The 27223-nt window shown below is 37.1% G+C and overlaps 1 protein-coding gene and 1 pseudogene across 3 annotated transcripts in view; both read left to right on the top strand.

The window, feature by feature from the left end:
- The window catches only part of TFPI (tissue factor pathway inhibitor), a 61701-nt gene that overhangs the window by 21620 nt on the left and 12858 nt on the right, over positions 1–27223 (top strand). For 2 of the 3 annotated variants that reach the window (XM_004701724.2, XM_045296730.1), the window contains exons 2-6: positions 1184–1310; positions 10532–10729; positions 15545–15577; positions 18695–18871; positions 20843–20941. In XM_004701724.2, coding sequence (XP_004701781.1) covers positions 1184–1310; positions 10532–10729; positions 15545–15577; positions 18695–18871; positions 20843–20941 — 634 coding nt within the window. Of the gene's footprint in view, positions 1–1183; positions 1311–10531; positions 10730–15544; positions 15578–18694; positions 18872–20842; positions 20942–24627; positions 24837–27223 lie in introns of those variants that run through there. The other variant, XM_045296734.1, reaches the window with a different exon arrangement.
- Positions 345–814, top strand: LOC101644121 (annotated as a pseudogene).

Raw genomic sequence — 27223 nt, 5'->3', positions numbered from 1 at the left:
TTTCTTCGCCACATTTGCTTATACACCCATTTGTCATGTTGTTCCATGTGGGCTTTGTTGCTTCTGAGCTAGATGGCCGCTTGTTTACCTTCAAGCCTTTAAGACCCCAGACGCTATATCTTTTGATGGACGGGCACCATCAGCTTTCTTCGCCACATTTGCTTATACACCCATTTGTCATCAGCGATTGCATCATGGAGACAGACCCATGGAGATAACATGCACAAAAACAAGACAGAGCAAAACCAAGCAACAATATACAACAAAACAACAACAAACCAATGACAAAAACCAAAACACAACAAGAGCTTTCTGATCCGCCATCTCCGGTGGGGCCGCTGCCAGGATGCAGATCTCCATGAAGACCCTTACGGGGAAGACCATCCCTCTCGAGGTCGAGCCCTCTGATACGATAGAGGATGTGAAGGCCAAGATCCAGGACAAGGAGGGAATTCCTCCTGATCAGCAACGGCTGATCTTTGCTGGCAAGCAGCTGGAAGATGGACATACCCTGTCCGACTACAACACTCAGGAGTCCACTCTTCATCTTGTGCTAAGACTTCGTGGTGGTGCTAAGAAAAGGAAGAAGAAGTCTTACACCACTCCCAAGAAGAACAAGCATAAGAGAAAGAAGGTGAAGCTGGCTGTCTTAAAATGCTGTAAGGTGGATGAAAATGGCAACATCAGCCGCCTTCGGTGCGAGTGCCCTTCAGACTAGTGTGGTGCTAGGGTTTTCATGGCCAGCCTCTTTGACAGACATGACTGCGGCCAGTGCGGTCTGACCTACTGCTTCAGCTAACCGGAAGACAAGTAACTGTACTGGTTAATAAAGGCCATGAACATTAAAAAAAAAACAAAAAAACACACACACGCAAAAAAGAAAACAAGTCTGTATCCATAGGTAGCATATTGTCCATGCTTCTCAATTCTGTTATCCTAATTTTCTTTTTATTTTAAAGTCTGAAATATGACCAGTCTTCTTAAATGTTGTTTAACCTATACAGTCAATTTATGTTTGTCTATAATATGTTTGAATATCATATGCTTGTGTTATAAGTATGGCTCATGGAAGATGTGGAGAGAGATGTGTGGGAATGCATTTGAAAAGTCAAACTTTTGTGTTCTGCGATGCTCCGCATTGCTGCTTCATTGCCTCAATGAACATGGGCTCTCTGTTTCACAGATGGGGCGCACCCTGAAGACGGCCCCCGTGCTGTGGGCTTCAGTGATCCTGCTGCTGAGCTATTTCCCCACCCTTCTGAGTGCTACTTCTGAAGCAGAAGAAGAAGACGAGTTTACAAATATTACAGGTAAATGTTAACAGGATGAAACCTTGTACACATTCAAATCTCGGTTTAAACCCATACATTTCCATTATGTACAAAGTCAGTTTCCATAGAGGTCCCATTATTCTTGAGAAACTTCTAATCTGGAACACATTACAATCTATCTGAGCAAGACCCTCCCTCTTCACCCTATCCCACCCAATCAAGATATACTGTTGTTCGCTGGGGTCGCTCTGGGAACATCATGTTGCCAGCAGCTCGGTAATGTAGAAGTCCCTTCATCCTTCTGCAAACTAAGAGCTCACTCTGAACTTCTCTGAACTCTGGCTGGCAACAGTGCATGGGAAGAACAGGGTAGCGAGCGCCAGCTGATGCGTCCGCCGCATTCTCTTCTCCATGTTCTTAGTAAGGACTGCCCCAGGAGTCCTCTGCGAGGCTCTAGTCAAGTAGAATGCCAAGTGAGCCCCAAAGTAGTCAGGGCTCCGCCTGGGCCTGGAGACGTTCAAAGCAGAAACCAGAACCGAGAATCATGTCATCACAGGTCCAGTGGATGTCTACCTTTCTTAAAGATTATAATATGTGGCTAATTACTAGATTATCCATAGAAATCGCAGGTCATTATGGATAGAGAAATGAATAAAGTGATAGCTTCTAGTTGTAGCTTACTTCTAAAACTACATCTGTATTTGCTACCTCTACCCGTTGCTCAAAGTAATTGCTTCAGGGTGCTTCCCTGGGACAAAGACTGAAGAAGTACATCTGACATGCCTGAGCAGGAAACAGCGGTGACTGTGACCAGCCTCCAAGGATTCCGACGTTTCATCGGGAAGATGGAAGTGTAGGCAGGTTATTTCAGGGTCGTAGGGTGAATGAAGCTATGGCGACATCATCGGTAGGATGCTGCTGATGGAGCAAAGAAGAAGAGGACTCATCCAAGTTTGGCCACCTGAGAACTCGGCACCGAAAGTGCGGTGACAAAACTTCTTGTGGATAAACTCTCACGGAATAAAGTAGACACCACCATATGCCCTTTGAAAATGGGAATTTGGACACTGGCTTTTCCATGAAAAAAACTTGGCTGAAGTTCAAGTTGTCTGTCGGATGGAGAGAGAAAGATTTGAAGGAAACTGCAGGAAAAGGAGGCAACCTATCAGCGGAAGTGGGTGAAGAGGTCTGTGTGTTCCTGGTATGATTTCCCTCAGCCGAGCTGGGGAGGCTCAGCACTGCATCTCCAGAAGGCTGCTTTCTGCCATCCAGAGCTAACTCAAACTTCAAACTTACTGCACAGTAACCCGAAACTCTCAGGAATTCAGGGGGATTTGGATGACTCAAAGGTCTCTTGGCGGACTGCCACACAGTCTTGCCTAGTATGTTTATGTTGATGAAAATATACACAGTAAAGCATACAGCCACTCCACAGCTTTACGTGTGCCACTAAATGGCAAAGGTCATGACTTGATAACATGTCAGTAATCTCACTACCTTTTCACATATGATTTCACCATTGTTAACTTTGTAAAACAATGGTAAACATAGGCATTTTGCCTGATGTATCATCTGTCCATTAGAGGATTGCTGTCAGTACATAATTCTTCAAAAGTGCGCAATGCTGAAACAAACATTATTTACCAAATTAAGTAATGGTTCCGTTTAAAGGCGTGTTCATGGGACAGTTCCCGTTCAGATTTATTTTGTTTTGTTTTTCAGTTCAAAGTTTAAATGTTGCTTCCAGGCAACAGATCGGGGATTCACAACCCTCTGTGGATCCAATAAGTCTGGTTTTCATAAAAACTGACGATTCTTTCCCATTTTTTTCCCCTTTTCTTCTTTTAACCAAGATTCATCTAATGGGTCTTTGGTCAAATTGGACATTAATGATAGCTATGCATCATTCATTTCTCTGTTCTCCTGGCTACTACCATTTACCATTTTATTAAGTAAAGTACTGCATATTTAGCATCTGCTTTAGTCATTGAAACCATTTTTCATTTCCACAAGGTGAATTTTAGAAAGATCTATTGAGTAGAGAAATACATATTTAAATGTATGCGGTTGAGCTCAATGCCAACATTACAATTCTGTGACAACGCTGCTTGCTGTTAAGGATGTGAGTGAGATCTAGTGTAACATTTACTACTAATAATAAAAAAAAATCACTGCTATGGAGTTAATTGCAATGCATAGTGACCCTACAGAACAGGCCAGAAGAGCAGATTTGAGTTTCCCAAGCTGAAACTATTTATGGGAGTAGAAAGGCCCGCTTTTCTCCCTAGTAGGGCCTGGTGATTTTGAACTGCTGATGTTGACATTAGCAGCCCAATAAGTAACCAGTAAGCCAATAATGTAAAACTGGAGGTGCTGGGGAGGATGGGGAGGAGTTGATTCTAACAGGTGTGGCCTTGTGCAATTAACCATTTGCAACCCTATTTTCCAATTTGTAAAGTGGGTATCAGTGTTTCTACATGCCCCCTCCCTGAGAAGTTGTTGGGGTAATTTAATTGTTTAATGACAGGGTCTGAAGCATAGTAATTACTCAGTAAACAACTTTAGCTGTTAACATTATCATTGCTACCACACGGTGAATTTTGTTTTGCAATGCACTACTCCCATCTGGTGGCATCACTCTAAAATAGCAGCTTCAACCTCAGCTGAGTATCCTTAATACTGAAAATAGAAGAAAAGGTTTAGCATGATGATAAGGATTATCAAATACATTCGGAGCAAAATGTGGAGATAGCAATAAACAAGAATCTGAAAAAATTGCAGTTTTTTGGCCTAACACTCACACACACACACACACACACACACACACACACACACACACACAAATATACATATATATACACATATGGTTTGCTATAAAAAAAGGCCTGATTTGTAGCAGACGGTGACTCGTTTTGACACCATGACAATGCACCTGCTCAGTGCACCAGTTTTTGACAAAAAGCAGCATGCCTCTCTTGCTCCATTCACCTTTCTTACCGGACCTCAATCCGTGTGACTTCTTTTTTATCCGCAAATGCAGACAGACATGAAAAGACAGCGATTTGATTACATAGAAGAGATAAAGGAAAAAACAAGAGCGGTCCTGTCAACCATCCAAACAGATGAGTTTGAAAAATGTTTCCAAGAATGGAATCGCAGATTTGACAAATGTATTAATTATAATGGAGACTGCTTTGAAGGTGATAAGATGTTTTGGTTAAAAAAAATTAAATGCATAACTCTGAAAAACAAAATCCATTTTTAAGGGTATCTGCTTGTATGCACACACACAGATATATCAATTCATATATGAAATTCAAAAAATCATTAGATGAAATCACTTGTGATCATTCATATTTGAAATTTATTTGGCATCTGAAAAATTCTAAAGAAGCATCAACTTTGGAATGAGTTCCATCAATTTGAGAAGTGCTATAGGAATTCAAAAATAATGTATACAGCTATAAGATTCAACATATCAAGATATTTTCACTAGGTCACTTATGAAGATTCGTTAGTTGAGTACTGAAATGTACTATCAGATATTTGCAGAATTGATAGGTCAATATTTTACCAGTACAAAAAATATGTCTAGACAATATAAGCTCATGAAATCAGATGAAATCTGATTTAGGGTTTACAGTCTTTTGAGTTCAACTTTTTACCTTATAACAAATGTTTAATAATAATTCAAAATGCTATGATTTTTAAAGAATTATTAAGAAAATGAATTTTTCATTATAATAAATCATAACCATGTTGTGATTGAGGTGGCCCTGACTCATGGAATCTATAAACCCATGGTCACGAGGTGGATTCCTACCTATGCCAACCTTTAGGACCTGGTAGAACTGACCCGGTGGTTTTCCAAGACTCCCCCCTCCCACCAAAAAAAGCCAGTTTTGATGGCAAATCGTTCACATATCATATAATTCAATCATTCAAGCACATGAAGAAGAGCTTTGAAATCATCATCACAATCAGTTTTAGAACATGTTCCTCAATCTTGCCCTCAGTGTGGTCAGCTGTCCGTTTCCTCCCAATCTGTGCTGTCACGCCCCCAGGAGCCACGAATCCTGTTACTGTCTTTACAGATCCACCTATCCGTGTTGCAAATACAGAAAAACATGAACAACAACAAACTAACTAAACTAACAAAGTAAAACAAATTTTAAAAACCTCAGTGGAAAAGAAAGCAGAAAACATTAAATACTACAACACATTTAGAAAGCCTCATCTTTCTTTTGCGGAGCCCTGATGGTTTGACGTGCTGCCCGTGGGGTTAGTAGCCAGAGCAGAGCTCCCTCCACCCCCGGAGCCCCATGGAACAGTACTATGTAGGGAAAATAAATCAGTTAATTTTCAACTCAAATTGACAATTATAACTTCAGGTTATAAAGGGACAAAACATGTTTTGCGTCACATTTTCTTATTAGTAGATGTTTATTAAACTTGTTTTAGCAACCTTCTCAAGTGCTAATCTGTTTTATTGATTCATGTGGTGTTTATATGCACTGTAATAAAAACAGAGAATTTCAGAGAAGTTTAAATATAATTGGTGATAAAGTGTTAGTTTCAAATTTTACTTTGGAGTCACTATATTCTCCAGTGCCAGAAACTCTTAATATACTTCTAAAGTCAAAAATCATGTTTCACTAACGCACTTTATTTATGTGTAAACATTTTATTGTGAATTAGGTGAAGGTTTACAGAACAGATAAGAGTTTGTTTTTTAACTTGCAAGTTTCATTTTATTTAATTTATATATTTACTGTAATAGTTTTATGGGCATATCTTACACATTCCAATATATCCATTTACTTACAATTCTGTTGTTCAGTCCCACTGGGTGGTGTTATATAATCAACACACACATGCACACAAACACACACCCTCTACCCGTGCCCTCAGGGAACCCTTACTCTTGTCACTGTCTCTGAGGGGTCATCTCAGATAATTGTTTTACATCCAACAATCGGTGTACATTTTGTTTCAACTCATCCATTGCAATCCCTTCAGGGTACCATCACTTATCCCACTTCCTCCTTGTGTTTCTTGTTTCCTTCTTCTTCATGAACCTTCTGAACTTTCTGTTTGGGCAAATGTTGCTCTTTTGATCTTAAACAGAAGTGGGTCAGTTCCAGACCTGACGAGGTGACTAAGGACCATGGTCTTATAGGCCCCACCAGACTCTATTTGTCTAGTAAGCCTGATCTCCTATATGAGGTTTATGTTTTGTTCCTGTTTTCTCCCACTCCATCCAGGATCTTATAATATCTAGCTTCCCAAACTTGACTGATCATTGGATTCACCTGAGGATCTGGTGTAACAACTGATCCCTGGGCTCCTTTCCCTAGAAATTCTGATTCACTAGGTTGCAAATGGATCCAGGGATCTGTATGTGTCACTGTGAGTCATGATCAGCTCATGGGTGGTTAGTTGGGTATTTGGTTTGTTTTATTGCCTATAGATGGGAAGAGACCAATGGTTGCACCATAGCTTTAAGTTGCTCATTAGCTTTAGAACCCCAGTTGTTATTCATTAAAGTAGGAGGTAGAACATGGCCTTTGTGAACTATTGTCTTCTCATTGACCCATTGACAACAGTGTCCTGAGACTATGGTCCGGACCCCCCAGATCCTGAAAATCTTCCCATCATGAAGTTTGTTTATATTCATAACAGTGCCCCCTGTATGCGCTGCCACCATCTTCATGGGTATATTTGCAGCAAAGGTAAATATGCATAGTCTCTCTCTCTCACACACACACACTCTCCCATTCTAGCTCACAAACCAGTTCAGTCTACCTGTTTATCCAAGCATCTACTCATAAATCACCCACAGTTTCAGGTTTCACACATTCATTTCACACATTCAGGTTTCACACATTCATTAAGCATTTTAGTGCATAAAGTTGAGACAAATTATATTTGTGCTCACCATTATTAATCACTAATGGTCAAGCCACTTTACTAAAGTAATTTACAAATATATTACAGCGAGATTGGGCTTAGAAACTCAATGCTTTTAGTGTAAAAAAACATTACTAAAAACTAATCATTGTATTTTAACAATTGAACACTATCCTACAGAAAGTTGAAAACACATACATGTGTATAAATGTGTGTATATATAATGTATATATATGAATCACTATATTAATGAATGTAGCATATGTATATAAAATAGGTAGTTAGAAAGGTATAACATTGATTAAACTATGAGGAGCAAGTGAATTTTATGAAGGTGTGTGTATATATGCATATATGTGCATAGAGATATACATACACACAGATGTACTGCCACAGAAGTTGCAACAATGTGATAAACTACAGCAACGATCGGGAAGACAAACAAAATTAGGAAGTCAGTGTCATCTTCTTTTGCACATAGAATCGCTATGAGTTGAAAACGACACAATAACACCTAACCGCAGCAACATACAAAAGGCTTCCGAAAGTTTGTGAAAATGTTCATTACCTTTTAATTCCACTCTAGTTAGATCTGGATCTAGAGCTAGAGATGGAAAGAAGAGGCACCAATGGAACAGGTGACTGGAGTGGTCCAGGTAGTAGAGACACCAGAGGCGAGTGCACCTGAGACGATGAGACAGAGCAGAGGAATCGCTCCAGGACCGGCAGGTATAGTCAAGGAGCAGCACCTGGCCTGGGAGGGAGAGCAGCAGGAACCTGGCCCCAGAACAAAGCAGAGCCCTGTGGCGGAGAGACTGAGGACCAGTGAAAGAGATGCCAGCCAGCCTGGTTGAGAAAAGTATTGTGGACAAAAGAAAGGGATCTTTAACCATTTTGTAACCTATTAGCTTCTGCAGTGAACCCCACCATCGCAAGTAACACCTGGGAGTCCTGTGTGGCTACTAAAGTGAATTGTGCCCAGCAGAGAAACCGTCTTTAGAGGAATGGTTGGTACAGAAAGATGGAGATTGGAGGCATGTCTGACCTCATCAGCCTTCACCCCCAAGCCCTTTTCTCTTGGAGGGTTACACCTACCAGCCTATTCTCCAAGAGGAAGATTGGAATCCATACATGACGAATGTATCAGTGGAAAAAATAGAAATTTCAGAAACAAGTCCAAATACATATGGGAAGTAAATGGATGATAAAGGAGACATCTCAAATGAGTGCAAAGAAGGAAGAATGATTAAATAAAACTGTAATGACAAAAATGATCATTTACAGAAAACCATGTCTCATACTTTACCCAAGAAAAACCATGTCTCATACTTTACCCAAGAAAAACCATGTCTCATACTTTACCCAAGAATAAAACAAGCAAGAGATTTAAATATAAAACTCTGATACTCTCAAAGTGGTTGCATGAGAACACAATGGGTGAATTTATCTCTAACCTTAAAAAGAAAAAGGATTTGTGTGTGTGTGTTTTAATGTAATAAATTGAAATCTGGAATAAAAAAAATAGACAAATTTGGTACACGATCCAAAACAAACATACAAAAAAAAAGCCTGCATGGCAAAGCCCACAAAATGTACAATCAGAAGACAAAGCTGTTGCTGCACTTCGCACGGTGTTTTCAAGGTCAGCTCTGCGGTAGCCCAGAGAGACCGGGAACTACGGCTTCAGTTCCGCGTTTTCTTGACGACGTTCTGGAAGAAGATCCGGATGGAGGTACATTGTGAGCACGATTGATGGAATTGGATGATGCTCTTGAAAAGAATGGCGCTGTCCAATTCCACATTTTGTATATTTTACCACAAGAAAAAGGGGACAGACAACAAGCTGGAGAAAGGATTTGCAGCTCGTACCACAGAAACTTAGTTCCTGGAATTTGTGAAGTGTTCATAAAAATGGCAAAAGACCAGCTAACCAACAGAAAAATGTGGTCATAGATCAGTGACTAAAAGTTCCTAGCAATGAATGAGCAATGCCTATCCATTTAGAAATTTACGAAAGTTCCCACAGGCTAACACGTATGAGAGTTTGAACTCCATCAAGAAGTACTTTTCTCCAATGAGACTGAAATAAAATCATTTCATTTGAATTGCATAAGAGGTCATGTGGCAATCTACACTCACATCTATTGTGGAACCACGGCCCTGAAGGGGCCCCACCAGCACGGAACAGAATTACAGAGGTGTCTGCCTGCACTAAAGGACCCACAGTTTAAAATCCAAACTGCAGATTCTGCTTACACACTCGGAAGTAAGAAATTACATAGATGTAGTATAATTCACTGCACTTTGATTTGTAATAACAGAAGGGTATAGCAAATAGGACATCAACATGGTACTTCCAAACAATTCAATATTATTCAGCTATACGGAATAGTGGGAAATACTTTAGCTATTTATGTGGATAAATAGCAGGGTTTTTTTAGCTGACAGAATAGTATATATGTTTGTATATGTAATGTGTTATCTTTATACAGTAAAAGAGTGTGTGCATTTATTTACATACATGCATATATATGTATTTACATAAAGAAGTAGTGGAAAGATAAATCAGAAATAAACATGTTACCTACAAGGGGGGAGGAATAGCATTAGAAGTTATGTGTAGAATTGAGAATGTGTGTAGAATTTTAATAGTTTTGAATATTGAATTATGTAAGTGTAATCCATATAACATTTTCAAATTTTGATTTAAAACATCTTAATGGAGTTACCAGTAGTAAGAGCACAAATATTAAGTCCCTGATGTTCAGGTACATTCCTTAAGTGCCAGAGAAAGCTAAATACAAATTTCTATGTTTCGTTTTTCTGTTAAAACAACAAATTTAAAATCCTGTGAAGTTTCTCTAATGATATATAGCTGAATGAATGTGACTATATTCTCATTTTAAAATAATTACTTGTTTAAAAATGTTACAGCTAGCTATACACTAGAGAGAGGAACTCAAAAAAATTGTCCATTGATATATATCTCTAAAAAACACATAATTTTTTTAAAAATTAATGCGATTCCCTTAATTGAATACTAACCAATTCCATCTCAGTTAGCTAAGATTAAAGGTAAGCCTATCAATAAGAGACTAGAAAATGTATCATTTTTCCTTGAATAGTTGATTGGCATCATAAAACATGTGCCATTTGATGAATTTAACTTTATCTACTTTTTTGGTAACTTTGAAAGGTTTTTCATCACAGTTCCTTAAAAGCTAAATTGTATCATTGACGTACGTTTTCTTATAATGAGGACACTATGTGACGGATGTGTGAAAGAATTAAAGAACATAATTACAGTGTTAATGAATGATTACATGTTATATCTTATCTTTACCTTATAGATATTGAATTGCCACCATTCAGACTTCTAAATCCATTTTGCGCATTGAAGGCACAAGATGGGCCATGCAAAGCAAGGATAATGAGATTTTTTTTCAATATTCACACTCAACAGTGTGAAGAATTTATATACGGGGGATGTTTGGGAAATAATAATAGCTTTGAAAATCTGGAAGAGTGCAGAGAAAACTGTGTACCAGGTAAGTTTTGGGGGGCATCTATCACTCAAGAGTCAGAATTTTAAGTCCTGATCACAGATTTGATCGTTTTAGGAAAATTGATTTAATATTGTTTTGACAATGAAAAATATCCCTTTGCTTAGATGTTGAGCCTTCTTTTAATTATTTTTCATAATTTCGTAGCTACAAATGCCATACTCACTGTAATCCAGTCAATTCTGACCCATAGGAACCCTATAAGGCAGAGTGGAAGTGCACCTTTGGATTTCCGAGTTACGAATCTTTATGAGAGCAGAAAGCCTCATCTTTCTCCCAAGGAGTAGCTCATGGGTCTGAACTGCTGACCTTGTGATTAGCAACCCAACACACAACCCAAGAAGTCATTATAACATCGTTTATCTTCTCCATATTAAAAAAAAAAACAAGAGAGATAAACACTTTAGTCTTCACCACAAATTTCCTATCTAAATGACTTCAAGTATTCTCAGTTCCCATGAGCAGCTATGAATTGACAGAAGATAAATTAGTCACATTGACTTAGTCTTTCTCAACACAAAGACTCTGGTAGTGTGATAAATTAGATATTTCATTTTGAGGCACTCAATAGTTATTAATTACAAAACTCAAAGCTGTGTCAAACAGTAGAAATGCACACCTGGAATTTAAGTCATTCTTGGAACCTTGGAACAATATAGAAAATAAAATATCTTCCCTAATGACACATGGAGATTCTAATCATTCTTTTGTGGTTTTTTTCATAATAATATTGCTGAAATATAAAATTTCAAATACATAATACAATATGAAACCATTCAACTTTATTGGACCCTTTTAAAATAAATATATCTTTGTGGCATTACATACAGTTTTATTTCATTTCCTGAATTGCCATTTGGATACATTCTAAGTAATTTAAATTTAAAACACTTGCAAGTTCATTTCTTTTAATTTCAAGTTTTAATTCTTTAAACTGAGCATTCTTGAGGGCTAGAAGAACCAGAACCATCTTTATTTCCATTTTTGTTCCATAATATCCCCATCGAGTAGTCTCAGAATTGAGCTGAATCCCTGTGGAGAGGATGGCGTCTGTTAGTAACGGTAGATGTCTTATTTTTCGCAACACGGGCGGGCAGCTCTGCAGTCTCCCTCCCATGATGCTTTCCAAAGTAGCTTCTGCTGAACGGCCTTGGCAGCATGGTGCTCTGTGGGAAAATCCCAGTGTGGTGAAAAGAGGAAACTCCCCTCCTCTGCGGCGCTGTGAGATGCTTGGTTGCCTGTTCCAGACTTGACAGAAGAGACTAAACGTGAATGGGTTTCTTTACCGTCAGAACATTGTTCTCCTCTTTTCCTCGCCGGTGATTTCCTAGAAACGTTACTAACCCAGATTGGGCAACTCAGTGGTCTTTCATGACGCCTTTGTTTTGTTCTGTCTGTGTGTGAGACTCTCTGGGTCATTTGCCATTCAGCGGGATTTATGTACTCAGTTCTCTTCCATACCTCCCGGGCCAAGTACTCTTTTGTGTTGAATTGAAAATGACTATTAGTTTTCAAAATCTTGGACAGAGGCTGGTTGCCTCATGTATTCCAAGTGCTCACTTTTTGCATTTAGCAACCTGCTTATTTTTGCCAACTTCACTCGTCCATATTTGTTTCTTTTTATGATTTTTATCTCTGACCCTTTCATTTCTGTGCTCAAGTTGCAGTCTTTTTAGAAGGGAAAAAAATATAGCCATTGAGTTTATAAGCAACTGCCTATTTCTAACGTCTTCTAAAACAGTGGTTTTCAACCTTCCTAGAGCTGCTACCCTTTCATACAGTTCCTCATCTGGTGGTGACCCCCAACCATAACATTATTTTTGTTGCTACTTCATAACTGTCATTTTGCTAGTGTTATGATCATAATGAAAATATCTGATATGCAGGATGTATTTTCATTGTTACAAATCAAACATAATTAAAGCATAGTGGTTAATCACAAAACAATATGTAATTGTATATTGTGAAATATATATGTGTTTTCCGATGTTCTTAGGTGATCCCTGTGAAAGGGTTCTTGGACCCTCAAAGGGGCCGCAACCCATATGTTGGGAACCACTGTTCTAAAACAACATTACTAGCTGAAATGCAATTGTTACATCACGTCTCTAGCCCACATCTCCTCATATATCCTTCAAATGTCACTTATACTGTTATCTGAATGGCTGATATCTATACAGAATACTGTTTTTTTGCTGGCATCTATAAAAATGCCATTAGACTTTTTAAAAATTACCTAAGGAGAGAATTCCATCTTCAGCCATTATGGAGTATTTGGAACTAGATTTTCACTCCCAACATAAAGAACTATAAAAGTGGATATTTACCAATGGAAATTGGAGATTGATGGGTGGAGGTGACTGGGACAGTGGGACAGTGTGGGACAATGCACAGGAGAGGGTGGAATTATACAGAGAAAAAACTCAGAAACATTCATATATTCAAGAGAGTCACTCTGAGTTGATTACTGAATAATACAATTCTTCATACATTGGGTGAAGTTACATACTTTTTGGAAAGTGAATATCAGGAATTTGTAGACCTAATAATTCCCAGAGTTCCCACACAATTGAAATATCTGAGCTCAAGTACTAAGACCAAATGAGGTCCTGTAGTAAAAGATACCTTAAACTTCCTCAAGTTATACTCAACAACAAACTTTCTATTCCACATTATACGCCTACAGTGAAATATGATTCAGCCATAACAATAAAATATGTCTGACATATACTATAAAAAACTTGAAAATACCATGCTGAGTTAGATACGCATTATCTAAATAAGTTATATATGAAACATCAAATATTAAATAATTCTAAATATATGAGGTATGCAGAATAGGAAAATCCATAAAGGCAGAACATTACTAGGGTCTGGGAAGAGTGAGAAATGGAGATTTATTATTTGATGAGTACAAAGTTTCTATTTGGAATTATGAAAAAGTTTTGAAAATTTATAATGGTCATGGTTAAACAACAGTGTAAATGCCACCGTGTTGTACATTTAAAATGGTGAAATGATAAATTTTATGCCAAAGGAAGCTTCAATGTTTCTTAAAAGAAGATAAAGCATGATAAGAAAAGTATTCATAATTATTGCTCTTTTCCTCCACAAAACATTGCATAATAAAAACTGCAGCAAATTTTGATCCATTACTTGTAGAAAAATTCAACTGAATCAGAAACAAATTGTAGGTGTACTGGAACTAGCACTAAAGGACTTCAAAGCATCAGCCTGTGTGTCCATAAGGACTTAAAGGAAAACATGAATATACTAAGGAGAGAGGTGAAAGTTATCAAGGAGAACCAAGAGGAGCTTCTAGCCTTGAGAAATGCATGATCTAAACGGAAATATTCAGCAGAGGTCATTGATAGTAGATTAGACACTGTAAAAGAAGTGGTTAGTGATGCTAGAGACAAAGGAATTGAAACAGTCCAATGAAACATGGTATTAAAAAGAGACTAAGCAAATAAAAATAGCCACCATAACCCATCATACAATACCAATACAGTTATCAAAATCTATCCTTGAAGGCCTGATGGTAAGAAGTGGAGTGAAATAAAATATATGAAGAAATAATTTCCAAAAAATTATTCACACTGAATGAAATCTATGACTTGTAGATCCAACCTTTGAAACTCTAAGAATAAACACACAAAACATGAAAGAATATAATCAAATTATAGAAACCAGGGGTAAAAATAAATCTTAAACAATGCTAGAGAGTAGACACAGTAGAAATAAGGAAGGAAAGACAAAATAGCAGACAAGAGCCATTCGAGAAGAGAAAAGTGCAGGCCTAATTTTCTCTATGAATACACCTGTACCCTGGCACATACACAAATCTAACAATAGCAAATAAAATTCAGAATCCTATCAACATATAACACATTATGAACAAGGTTGGTTTGTCTATGGAGTATCAAGATAGTTAAATGCTTGAAACTGAATCTCATAACAATTAAATAAGAAAATCATAAATAGATATACAAGCACAACCGAAAAGATAAGCAACCATTTATAATAAAATAATATATATTTAAAATTTTCAGTCATATAACAGTTACTGTTCTAAAGCATATTATTTCTATCAATTTGTATTTACACCAGATGATTCATTTAGCTTGGGCTGATGAAAAACAAAGACAATCGATATATTCTTCAATATTATATAATCAAGCATTTTTATGTTCCCATCGCATGGCTGGTGGTGTATAGGTTGTATATTGGGCTGCTATCTACTTCAATAAGAGCAGTCCAGAACCACATTCTCTCATGGGAGAAAGACAAGGCTTTCTTCTCCGGTGAAGAGTTGGATGCTCGGAAACGCCCAGGGCAGGTCTGCACTGTCTTGTAAGGTTGCTCTGAGTGGGAATCAACTTGACGGCAGAGCTCGGGTTTGGGCTTATCATATCATTGCCATCAGTAGGCACAGCCAAATAAGGGTGACGACTTTGTATTCTATTCTTATGTGGCGTTTATTTGTAAAGGATTTGGTTTTACATGCAGAATGGTCTTTGTTTCTTACTTTTAATTTCACTTCATTTTAATCATTTAAATTGTAGATTTTTGGACAGTTAAAGAACTGTCAAATATGTGTTTTAAAATGTGTTTGAAATGTTAACAAAGTTTTTGAGACATTATATGCTAAAATGTAGATGATTTCAAAGTTGCAAAAACTAGAAAAATTGAATCTCTAGAGAAAAGAAAATCTCATTTTATTTAAGGCAATTTCTATAAGGTTAATTTTGATGATATACTATGCTATAAATCATGATGAAAACACATATTTTTTTGCAGGTCATCAAAAAATTACGACCACTTTGCTAAAAGGTAAATACTTGTATATCAATTCCTAGTACTTGCATAAGACTTTCTGAAATTTTATTCTTAAGCTTGATCATAAATCTTTGTGATTTTTCACTAAGTTGTGAACAATGGATTAAATCACATGACTTCTCCCATTCCTCTCCAGGAGATATACGTAATAGAAAAATAGAAATAAAATGTTGATATTTTAGGAGACGTGAAGGCCAAAATAACCACATTAACTCTCATCATATTTAGTATCAATTCATTTGTACTATTTTTAACTATGTGTTTTAATGTCACGTGGTAATTATTTAGATGTTGCTTATCTTGCTTAAGTTTCCAAATCCTTAATCCACTGCCAATTTCATCAATCTGTGGCTTTAGCAAAACTCACCTTAATTTTTCCCTGAATGGATGTATATCTTTGCCTTGTCAGCACTTATGTAACCAAAGGAACTAGTTATTGAACAATAATCACTTTTAAGACTATTATTCAGTGAGTATTTGAATGTGTGCTATTTAATTTTGTGTTTGAATAGTTTTAATAGGTTTATGAATAAAAATAATAATTTTACTCAAATGTATTTTATAAGTCCAAGAAAATGTTACATCAAATTAAGGAAGTAATACCCCTTTAACGTTTTAAAACCTACTTCGATCCAATTACTACTTATGATATTTATGTTTGAATGAGAAAATTTGGAACACAGGTAAGATCATTTAATCCAGGATACTAGAGGCATAAGCAATTCAAAATGCATTTTTGTTTTTATTATATCGGGAAAAGTTTGAAAATATATGTGACTTACTGATAAACTTCAAACTTATTTTACTAACCAGAAATTAGGGCAAAATATATAAAATAAGTTCAACAGCAGCATTTGCATAAACAACAGAAATGAATATTATTTGCATTTGCAGTATTTTTAAATAGCATGTCTTAATGTTCCTCATAAAAAGTATTCCATAGGTTAATTAAATGGAATCTTCATGAACTGTGATATAAAAGATACTAGCATATTTATGAATAGTTTCTCCGCCCCACTAAATAAAAATTATTTCATGAGAAGAAATAGCAACATTGAACTAGCATTGCCTTTTTCAAAAGAATAGAACTAAAAACTACCTACTCAGGTGAAATGGAACATTTCATATACATATAAATACATATAAAATATATCTGTAGCTATTCAAAATCTGCAATCTCTGAATTAATATTGCGTATGAAAGAAAATAAAGCTGTCAATAGCATTCACATGAAGGACAAAAAAATTAACTGCTAGAACTAATTAGCTGAAGTTGATTTTGTGACCTGCTCTGTAGCGTTGGAACCTGGTAAAAGTCGGGGGAGAAGGAGGGGGAATCCAAGTGACAGCAAGGCTGAGAGAAAGCGCAGCCTGCCGGCGCAGCCGCACACGGGCCTGTGGCCAGGCCAGCCGGCAGATAGGGCACGGTGCCCGGGCTGCTCTTACAGTCTTACCAAGCATCAATTTAGAGCATGGATTTGGTGTGCGAATTAAATAATCTGAGAAATATGGATCATAGATCTCATAACGTGTGACTGCATAAGTATATTAAATGGTTGACTTAAGAACAATTATTTTACACAATAGCATTTGTAACTTTGTTGTGAAATAAATTTATGCCATGCAATGCAAATACACACACAAAAATACTCATGCTCTCACACACATACTCTTTCACAAGATTATTCTTATTATGTAATTTAAAATTATGCTCACCAACATAATTCATGTTACGGATTTATATTATTTATCCCCAATATTTTTGGCTGACCTATTCTTAAACATAAAATTCTCATGTTTTCCACTAAGGCAAATCTAAATCATAATAAATTAATCTTTCCTCTAGAAATGGTATTCAAGATGATTTGTTCCATTTTCCACATATATCACATTTAACATTGATTACTATGGGACAACACTTGCTTTGAAAAACAAGCACCAATAAACAAAAAAAATTTTTTTTCACATAGGTACTTTTTTAAACTATGCTCAAGCAGGAAGGAATATTTAATAAAAATGTACTTTTTAGATATTGATTCTTCAGCAGATTTACAGCTGTTGCCCAAATCATTGGCATTATTAAATGATTTATTACTTTTACAGTAAAACCACTCAGGACTATTGCTTCCCTGAGATAGAAGAGCAAATTCACTTGAGAAAGGCAAGAACCACCACTCACTTTTTACATTATTGTATAATTGAAGGGGAAAAAAAATGATGGAAAACTCAGAGTGCTAAAAATATGTTAGTCCCATACACCTTGAGCTCATAATAGTTTTGAAAATCAGCTGACATCTCCTCTTCACAGAATTTGTATGCAAATGGAGCTTGTAATATAGCACACAGGGCCATAGCCTTTGTGACAGCTGGGTCTAGTCTGGTCAGAGTCCTATCAAAGAGTCATAGACCTTTTCAAAAGTCTCGCCAATCTCTGGACATGTACTTCCTTTCTGCCTCTTCATTTTTGGAGTCGATTCAATATCTGAAATAAGATCGCGAAGGAGAGTCCGTGCACTGGAAGATGTCCTACCTAACACACAAGTACTATTCCTGGACAAGAATTCAGGAAGGGCCAAAGAGAGCCGGGGACACGCCCATCCTGATGAAAGTTGATTGTCAATTTGTATTCTTCTTTAAAACCACCCTGAATGAAGCAACACACTGAATTGTTCCCTCGTAGGACTCCACAATTCAGTCAAGCATGAAATATTAACTGGTCTTGCATAAATGTTGACACACATGAGCTAAGTAAAACATTTGCCACGATAATTTGAATTTCCAAGCCAAGCATGGTATATGGTGACGTCGAGCATTATCTTTGGTTTTCTCAATTCACAAAAAATGAGGTACCTATTTACTGTGAGAACTTAAGATCCCAACCACAAAAATAGGTGTAGCTCTAGTATTTTCCTTATCCTGAATACCACAGGAGTTGTGGCAGTTAAATTCAGTATTTACAGATCTGAATGAAATGATAATTTTTACATTTTACTCCAAAATTTTCATCTTTACTCATTAAATCTTGGACTTGACCAGTTATTTATTAGTATAATTAAAATAACTAACATTTACAAATAAGAATATTGCTTTCTGACATTTGTATAATTTCTAGAAAAGCCAGAATTCTGCTTTTTGGAAGAAGATGTTGGAATTTGCCGAGGTTATATTACTAGGTATTTCTATAACAAAGAGTCAAAAAAGTGTGAACGTTTCAAGTATGGTGGGTGCCTGGGCAACATGAACAACTTTGAATCGCTGGAAGAATGTAAAAGCTCCTGTGAGGACACAGGTAAGCATCTCTCCCAACTTACTTTGCTTCCACTTTACACATTTTTCATAAACAGGTAATTTAGAGGATGGGCCAGGTTTACTGAGATTTTGTTCCACCATGAAAACGAAGATACATCTGTATTTATTAGATAAAAAAATTAGTTAACTTCTGTATTAAGATAAACAAAACATGTAGTAAGTAAAGAGATTGAATTATAACGGAATTTTTTCAGTCTTTAAGTTTAGATTATTTTTATTTTCTTAGAAGAATATTGCTGTATAATTGAGGCACAAGAGTGGGGCCAATGAAATCCCTTATGTAATTAACAATTTCACAGCTAATAGTTAGTGGAGCTCTGCCTCTTGAATCAAAGCAATCAGTTTTACCTGCTCAAAAAACTTACTAAATAGGGTAATATAAACTTTAGCTATTGTGGTTTTGATTAAGAATTACCAAATTACTTTAAAAGATGACCTTCTCTCTCTCCAAGATTCAAAATGATGCAGATATCTATCAGTAGTGTGTGTATGTATGTGTGTGTGTATGTATGCATGTATATATGTATGTATGTATACTGCTGCAGTCAAGTCAATTCTGACCCAGAGTGACCTCAGGGCACACAGACAGCTGCACCAGGATTCTAAGGCTGCCCAAGAAGAGATCCGTCATCGTCATGGGAGCAGACTGTTACAGCTTTCTCCCAGGGAGCAGCAGCTGGGTTCAAATGGCCTTCCTTAGCATTAGCAGTGAGTTCCTGACCACTGTACTACCAGGGCATCTTCATATGTATGTATGTGAGGATGGATAGAGGACAGGTGGGTGGATGGATGGATAGAGTACATAGTAGGGAACTTCAAATAACTCCTATAAATATTTCTTTATCTTTTACTTCCATGTACTATGATTTTTTTTGAAGCTTTCACGTACACATGAGGATACGTCAAAAAGCAGAGCTCTTAGAATTCCAGTTCCCTGGCATAGAGACAATTTGGACTCCCAGGAATCGTACAATACAGAATAGAACTGCCCCTGTGGGTGTGTAAGACTGAAACTTTGTACAGCCCTAGAAAGCCTCATCTTTCTCTGTATACAAGTTGATTTTTTAAAAAAATGTGTTTAAAGCTATGCTTGCAACCAGCGGATGGTGGTCGATGAGTTATCTCAGTAATACACTGAGCTTAGTCTCCTGGGTGCCTTCCGAAAAGGGGGGTTGAAGGGATTGACTAAGTGAGAAAAATGCCAGGTCGAGAGATTAATTCCAAAGTTTATGGTAATTGCTTTTTAAGATTCAAAAAACTACTGGCAATCCAGTAGAGGATACAAGAGAATCTTGGGATCTTATTAGGAAGAAGTTTTAAGAAAATAGAAAATTACATTGGTGAGGAAAAGGCAAGGAAAGTTGTGCTGAGAAATATATTTTTTTATTACGACAGTGCACCTATTCATTTTTTGAGGGTACCAGGGAGCTGTCCTATGATTATTATTGGATAACTTTACCCCATTCACCCTACATCCCTGACTTTGTCCCTTCGGACACTTTGTTCCTCAAGCTCAAAGAATATTGAAAGAAAACAGACTTTCAGACTCACAAGGACGCTGCCATTTTAGAATGGTGTAAATGGCAGATCACAGAAATCTTCGGAAACCCCACCTTCAAAAGGTTAGACCTCGATGGGGCATCTCTTAAGAAACAATAGTTTCCCATTTTGAAATTTTGGTCTAGTACACGTTTCTATGGTTTTTGCAGAAATATTTTTTTAGTTACCCTCTTCTGTGTGTGCATTGTATGCATGCATATGAACATGATACAGCCTCTATTCTAATAGTAGGGACTATAAATTTAACTTATGAGTCAGAATTGACTTGAATTTTGGAATGATTAAGAGTCTTATTTTTCTTTACATAACTATTATGCTTTGCTTCTTGTGTACCAATAAAAGATGGTGATAAGGTTCTCCTACTTTAATTGACTGCAATGATTTTTTTCAGTGAATGATGTAAACCCCTCACCGGATGTAAAAACCCCACTGGATCCTGTGACTAATTACACTTTGACTCCCCAACCTACCAAAGTTTTCAAGTTCTCAGGTAAGAATCATACTTTTATAGTGACCTATAGAATATTACCATCATATCAAAAGATGGGAGTCTATGTTAGCGGTATATATTGGTTTAAATTTGAATTTGTGTTTCTTAATACTAGATGTGTTGCTATAATTAGATTCAAGAAATTCCAGACATTTAACCTTAAAAAAATGATAATTTTCCTAATCTATTTTGAAATAGTCTTTGATTATATATCACATGGAACTCCTTCAGATGATATTTATTTTTATGCCGATTTATTTTATAAAACTGTGCTAGGAATTGCCAACTTCCGTGTATATTGGTAAATCGTTATAATGGCTGCACTGTGTCCAGGGCACTTTACAGTAGAGCATGCCTTGGACAAGGCAGATTAGGAAGTGGATGAATAACTATGCCCAAAGTGTGTGTCACGTTTGAAGTCGTTTTCTACTGGAATTCAGCAAGTCTCCTTTCTGGGATCTCTGAGTGTATGTGTCTAATATCAGATTTAAATAGCATGCCCACAAAAACATGCAGACTTGAGAACACATAACCAGAATCGAGAAATACTCAGAGCACTAGAAGCGTCTAAAAAGTTAACACCGAACAGGATAAAGGCCGTATCTGGATTAAATGCGGAATTTAGAGATGTTCTTTCGATGAAGTCCATGGAAGGACTATATAAACTTGGCATGTGTTTAAATCGTGCCAGGGTGATTAACATTGAAAATATGGGATAAAAATAGTGTTTGCCCCATGAATTCTCTATCCCAGTCATGTAGGAGAATCAGACCAGATTTGTAATCATAAGATCCATGAACATCTCTCTTTACAAAAAAGCAAGCCATGGGCAAGCTGATGGTAACAAAGCCCCTGCCCAGATGGGCCTGAAGCACCGCAGAGGTTGACTGTGGTTTATCTAGAATGAGCGTGTGAGTGCCCAGCTTAGTCCCACACATCCTGATCATGTCAGCGGCGCTTGAATTAACCTGGAGGGCCACAGCTTAGGGAAATATGTTTACAGAAGGAAAGGGGAGTGCCAGGAAACCTGAGCTCTATGAAGGAACGTTGGATCTGCACTGGATAGTTGACATAGTATCGTGTGAGTGGAGAGCAAAGTTGTGTCATCGCTCCCCCTCTCTGCCTCCTCCTCCCCCGGTTCCAGCGAGCATGTCCCAGGCTCTCCAGCTCCTCGCAGCAGGTCTAAATGCCAAGATTATGACTGTAATCTGGAAAACATATTTCTCTTTGTAAAATGTTTCCTGGTTGATGGACTGGCGAGTTCCCTAAACTACAGACATCCAGCAGAGCGCTAAGACCACCTGAAATGTTACAACGGGGATTCAAAATGGCAGTGGGAGTGGGGCAATGTACTTCCTTCAGAACCCTCTGGAATCCTTAAGCGTCTGATTAGAATGATTAATTCAATGCTGGGTGAAATTAAATCCACATTTAAGCAATGTTTTATTTGCATTAATAATAATGCGTCTGTGGTTCTGGCTTTTCAACTCTAAAATTAAATAGTTTCATTACATTGTCCTCCAGTTTCCAGTGCTATTTGAAATGCCTTTCAAGGACATTGTTTTATCCAGAGGAATTTCATGCTAAAAAACATTCAGAATTTTATTGCTATAAAATATGTGAATACTTTGAAAGATAGACCTATTAACAGATTTAAGGATATATGTGATACAATATATATATGAAAATAAAGAATTACGCAGGGAAAAAAAGAATTACATGGGGTTAATTTCCAATACGTTCAATATGTCTGGCTGAGCTTCTCTTTCCCAGCTGAAGTAGGAGTCTTCATTCAGCCATCAATAAAACGTGTAGAACAGGCTGTAGAAAGGTTTTGCCTTTAAAGTCTCTTATATACAAAAGTCGTTATTTGGGGCAGGCATTGGATTGTTAGAAAGGAAAATAACAGGAACATAATTGAGAAAAATGCTATTAATAAGTTTTAAATATTTTCTGATATTTGTTCTGTCTAGATGTTTATGTTATTCCATTGAAAATTGCAATAAAGAAATGATTATATTGTTATTTTTTTCATGTCTCACACCGACCGCTGTCTCCCTTCCCCCATATTTTCTGTTGTTCTCCCCCCTGGAGAGGGGTGTATGGTTATGTGTCGATCATTGCAACCAGGTCCCCCTTTCTCCCTTTCTCTCCCCCTCTTCCCCCTGCCCTTCTGGTATCACTACTCCCACTCCTGTTCCTGGATTCTGTGTGTCATGAGCTCCCATCCCTTTCTATACTGTGTACATGTTCCGGTCTACTCTGAATTGAGAAGCAGCACAGGGGGCATGGAAAAATAGATTGTTAACTAAGGAAGCCGTGCCAACTGACAAGATGGATTTAAAATTTAAAGCAATGTTAGATGTTCAAGGGACTTTCCCCCCATAGGACTATGTTTAAAATTTGGACAGTTTTCTCATGTATTTATCTAGAAATGATCTTCTTTTTCAGTTTCTATTTGCCTCACAATTTACATTCCTCTAACCAATTTTATTTTTTCCATTTTTTCTAGGAACACAATTTTTCTTCTGATTTTGTTTTGTAACATTGCTATTTTAAAACACTACTGTTAGAGTAGCTCCTATGAAACATTTGGTACTAAGGGTGGCATTAGTGTACTGAGTGACTTTAAAAATTACATAATATGCCCCCAAATTATTAGGAACTCACACTGGTCAAGCAAAGTGAGCTGAATAGAAAGAGGAGGAGAGGAAGACAGAGAAGGAGCATGAAGCAGACATGTGGAACTATATCTGAGTACATCTATCTATCTCGTACGTCTATCATATGCACATATATGCTTAGATATAAGATATAACTCAAGCACACACGGGCATGTGCACAGTCACATAAAACGTGACTAAGCTGTGAACTTTTTGCTATCCTTTAGGCTAGTAATAGGCAATCTTTAATGAAACAATTTTATCGTTTTCGCCTCCATTTTGAAGTGTTTTTTTTTAATCATTTTATTGGGGCTCATACAATTCATCACAATCCATACATAAATCAATTGTGTAAAGCACACTTATACATTTGTTGTCCTCATCATTCTCAAAATTTGCTTTCCTCTTGGGTTCCTGGAATTAGCTCATTTTCCTCTTTTCCCTCCCCCTCCCTCCCCACTCCCCCCTCCCTCATGAACCCTTAATAATTTATAAATTATTATTATAACGTATCTTACACTGCCCGGCGTCTAAACTTAATGGATGCATGCTTATGATTTTAGTCCCTATCGCTTAGCTTACATTTCTCTACATCTTCTTTTACTCTTGTGTCTGCTCCAACGTATTACACACCTTCCCTTAAACATGTATTTCTGCCCATGCAGACCACCCTCTTCATTGTCATTCAGTGGTCTTCATCCACCCTCATTTCCCATGACCTTGGTCGCGGTGTCTCCACCTACAATGCATTCATGCTCCTCCTCTGTCTTATCTGAGCTGGCTTTTCGCCATCATTGTGAAGCCTTCTGTCTCGCATTGGTCCCTTATTGCAATAAATCGCAGCCTTATGTAAGGTTATCTCAGCTCTGTCTCACTGACTAGATGACAAATTCATTGAAGGAAAAGGCCTTGGATTCTATACTGTATAGATTACCTCCTCGTCCTCAATTAGCCAGCCCAGTGTTAAGCGCTAGCTATGAATGATGACTTACTATGTTTATTTATTAATTTTGTGATCCACAGTTACAAAAGAAACAACAAATGATGGTTGGAGGAATGCTGATCGTACTTACCAAGCCATTCTGAACGCCTTCTGCATACATTCATCACTGTTCCTTTTAGGACTGGGTAGCAGTTCATGCATATATTAAGATTCCTCATTTGGGTATTTCTTTGGTATTTCTATGATACATGTGATACATTTGATAGCTCTACTATTAATAAAGTTTGAATAGTTGCATGCATGCAGTGAATATATTTATTTGAATGCATCTTTCAGAAAATTGCCTAACTTGCAAAGAAAACAAATACTCTTGTGTCTACACTTATAGGTTCCGGGTCTTTTGGGTGGACCTGAATCATTCCTGGGAAAAATTGGATATCTTCCTGGTTTTCAGAGCTCCTTTTGCTTCTGTGTGCCAGCTTCTGACAGCTTTGGGACTAAATCACCTTTTTATTTCCGAGGGAACTCTTCAGGCAGACTTCTCAAACCTGCCAGTGCAACCTAGCACTTGGTCTCTGACTAAGAAAAGGTCATTCTGTTAAACGCCATGTCCCAGGCAAAAGGTGGGGCATCCTCCTGAGGATCAGTTGACTACTTGAATCTCTCTCTCTCGATTGTATCCGATGTATGACCCAGGACCGTATTCAGTGTGTATATGAAAAAAAAATGATAAGAAAATAGTCCAACATCATCACAGAAAGAACAAATTTACAGATTTTTCAGGGAAAAAAAGTTTTCTCCTATGTGGTCTCTGACTCACATAGAAATCAATTCCACAAGCCTAAAATTTTTCTGGAGAGGAAATATTCTACTGTCAACTAAAAGAAATACATTCATAGCTGCGTTTCTGAGTTTAACCCTTCATAATTCTGAAAAGCCTCACTTCCTCCACAACCCACTTTCATAGCCCCGGGGAGTATCTTACCTCTTACAATGTGTTCACAGATGATGAAGGATAGGGATAGCTTTCTTATTGTAGATATACCTGCATATTGGACCAGATCCCTCATGTCTGACACATGTACTAATACTCTGGCAAGTTAGCTTTCCAAAAATAGAAAACAACTGATGGAGAGGACCAATCAAGCCTTCTACTTCCTGACAGCAGCCCTGGTAAAAAAGAAAAATGTAGCACTGCATCCTTGCCAAGAATTCTGGCACCACTGCTTACTTTGCTAATCCCTTTCTTCCTGAACCATCTCTGACCTTAACCCAGCTCAGTTTTTATCCAGGTATAAATGCTCTACAGATATTTCAAAGTGAAACAAAAATTACAGGCTTCCAAATAGTAAGTCAAATGATTAAAAACATTAAATACTGTATATACGTATGTATAAGCTAACTTTTTCAGCATATTTTTAATGTGGTTTTTGGGGTAAAGTTAGGTGCCTTGGCTGATATTTGGGTCGGCTTATACTTAAGTATATATGGTAAATATATTACCTTTATAACAATATAGTAGGTATAAACTCATTATTTTGACCATTTTTATATAATTATAAATCAGAGAAATTTACAAATTAATTCAAACTCTATTCAGAAACTCAAACTCTGCAATCAAGTTGATGCCAACTCACAGCGACACTTATTTTCTGGGACTGTTAACTCTTTACGGCTGTAGAAAGACCGTTTTTCTCCTCTAGAGAAAGTTTGAACTGTTGACCTTGTGGACCACAGCACAGTGTGTAACCACAATGCCAACAGGGCTCCTCTTCAAAGAAACTGTACGCTATAGAGCAGTAGATTAGCAATACTACTTTGCTATTAGGTGACTGTTTTGCTAAAAAAGAAAACGAACACCCTAATGTAATGTGAAATCTGATCCTAAGTGGTAGAGGGTATGTTAAGAATGAGGAAATCCTAGGTTAGAAAAGCCTGTGCTACCCTGCGGTGCGTGAATCCATTCACTATTTTTCCATTTAAATAATGCAATATTTTTGAAGGAATATATTTGAGAATCAGAGCAAACTGGGCTGCTCTATGAATTCCTACTCACCCATCCTAGGGACATCTCTGCATAAAGTGTTACCTTTTTGTATCAGACCCAAACATTTTTAAGTGAACATATGACTGAACATAATGTTGTGATCACAAGTGTAACAAAAGGCTGAGACTTTGGCTTGCAATTAGTAGCATCTATGCAGTTTGAAAATGCCAAACCAAATAAGCCTGGCCTTCGGTGCTGTCTCTTTGAACATTGTTTAACTCCGTGCTACTGTTCCCAAGACTTTTCCTTCCCCATCTCATGGACCAAAATTTCATTATGGACACAATCCACAGGTTATTGACATCCAAAGTAAGGATAATTCACACTTGCACTTTGATGTTACATAAATTGCCTTCACTCTGAAATTATCCAACTAAATTGTCTAGAAACAAATTCTTTTTTTTTTTTGGAAGATCATTTTATTGAGGATTCTTACAGCTCTTATAACAATCCATATATCAGTTGTATCAATCATATTTGTACATATTTTCTAAACATTTACTTTCTTCTCTTTTTAAAAAAAATCATTTTATTAGGGGCTCGTGCAATTCTTATCACAATCCATACATACATCCATTGTGTCAAGCACATATGTACATTTGTTGCCATCATCATTCTCAAAACATTTG

Source organism: Echinops telfairi, unplaced genomic scaffold (genome assembly GCF_000313985.2).
Source record: "Echinops telfairi isolate 266 unplaced genomic scaffold, ASM31398v2 ScPeMD7_3;HRSCAF=10, whole genome shotgun sequence".
Taxonomy (NCBI): domain Eukaryota; kingdom Metazoa; phylum Chordata; class Mammalia; order Afrosoricida; family Tenrecidae; genus Echinops; species Echinops telfairi.
The sequence above is the reverse complement of the archived record's forward strand: the minus strand, read 5'-3'. Positions and strand labels throughout refer to the sequence as shown.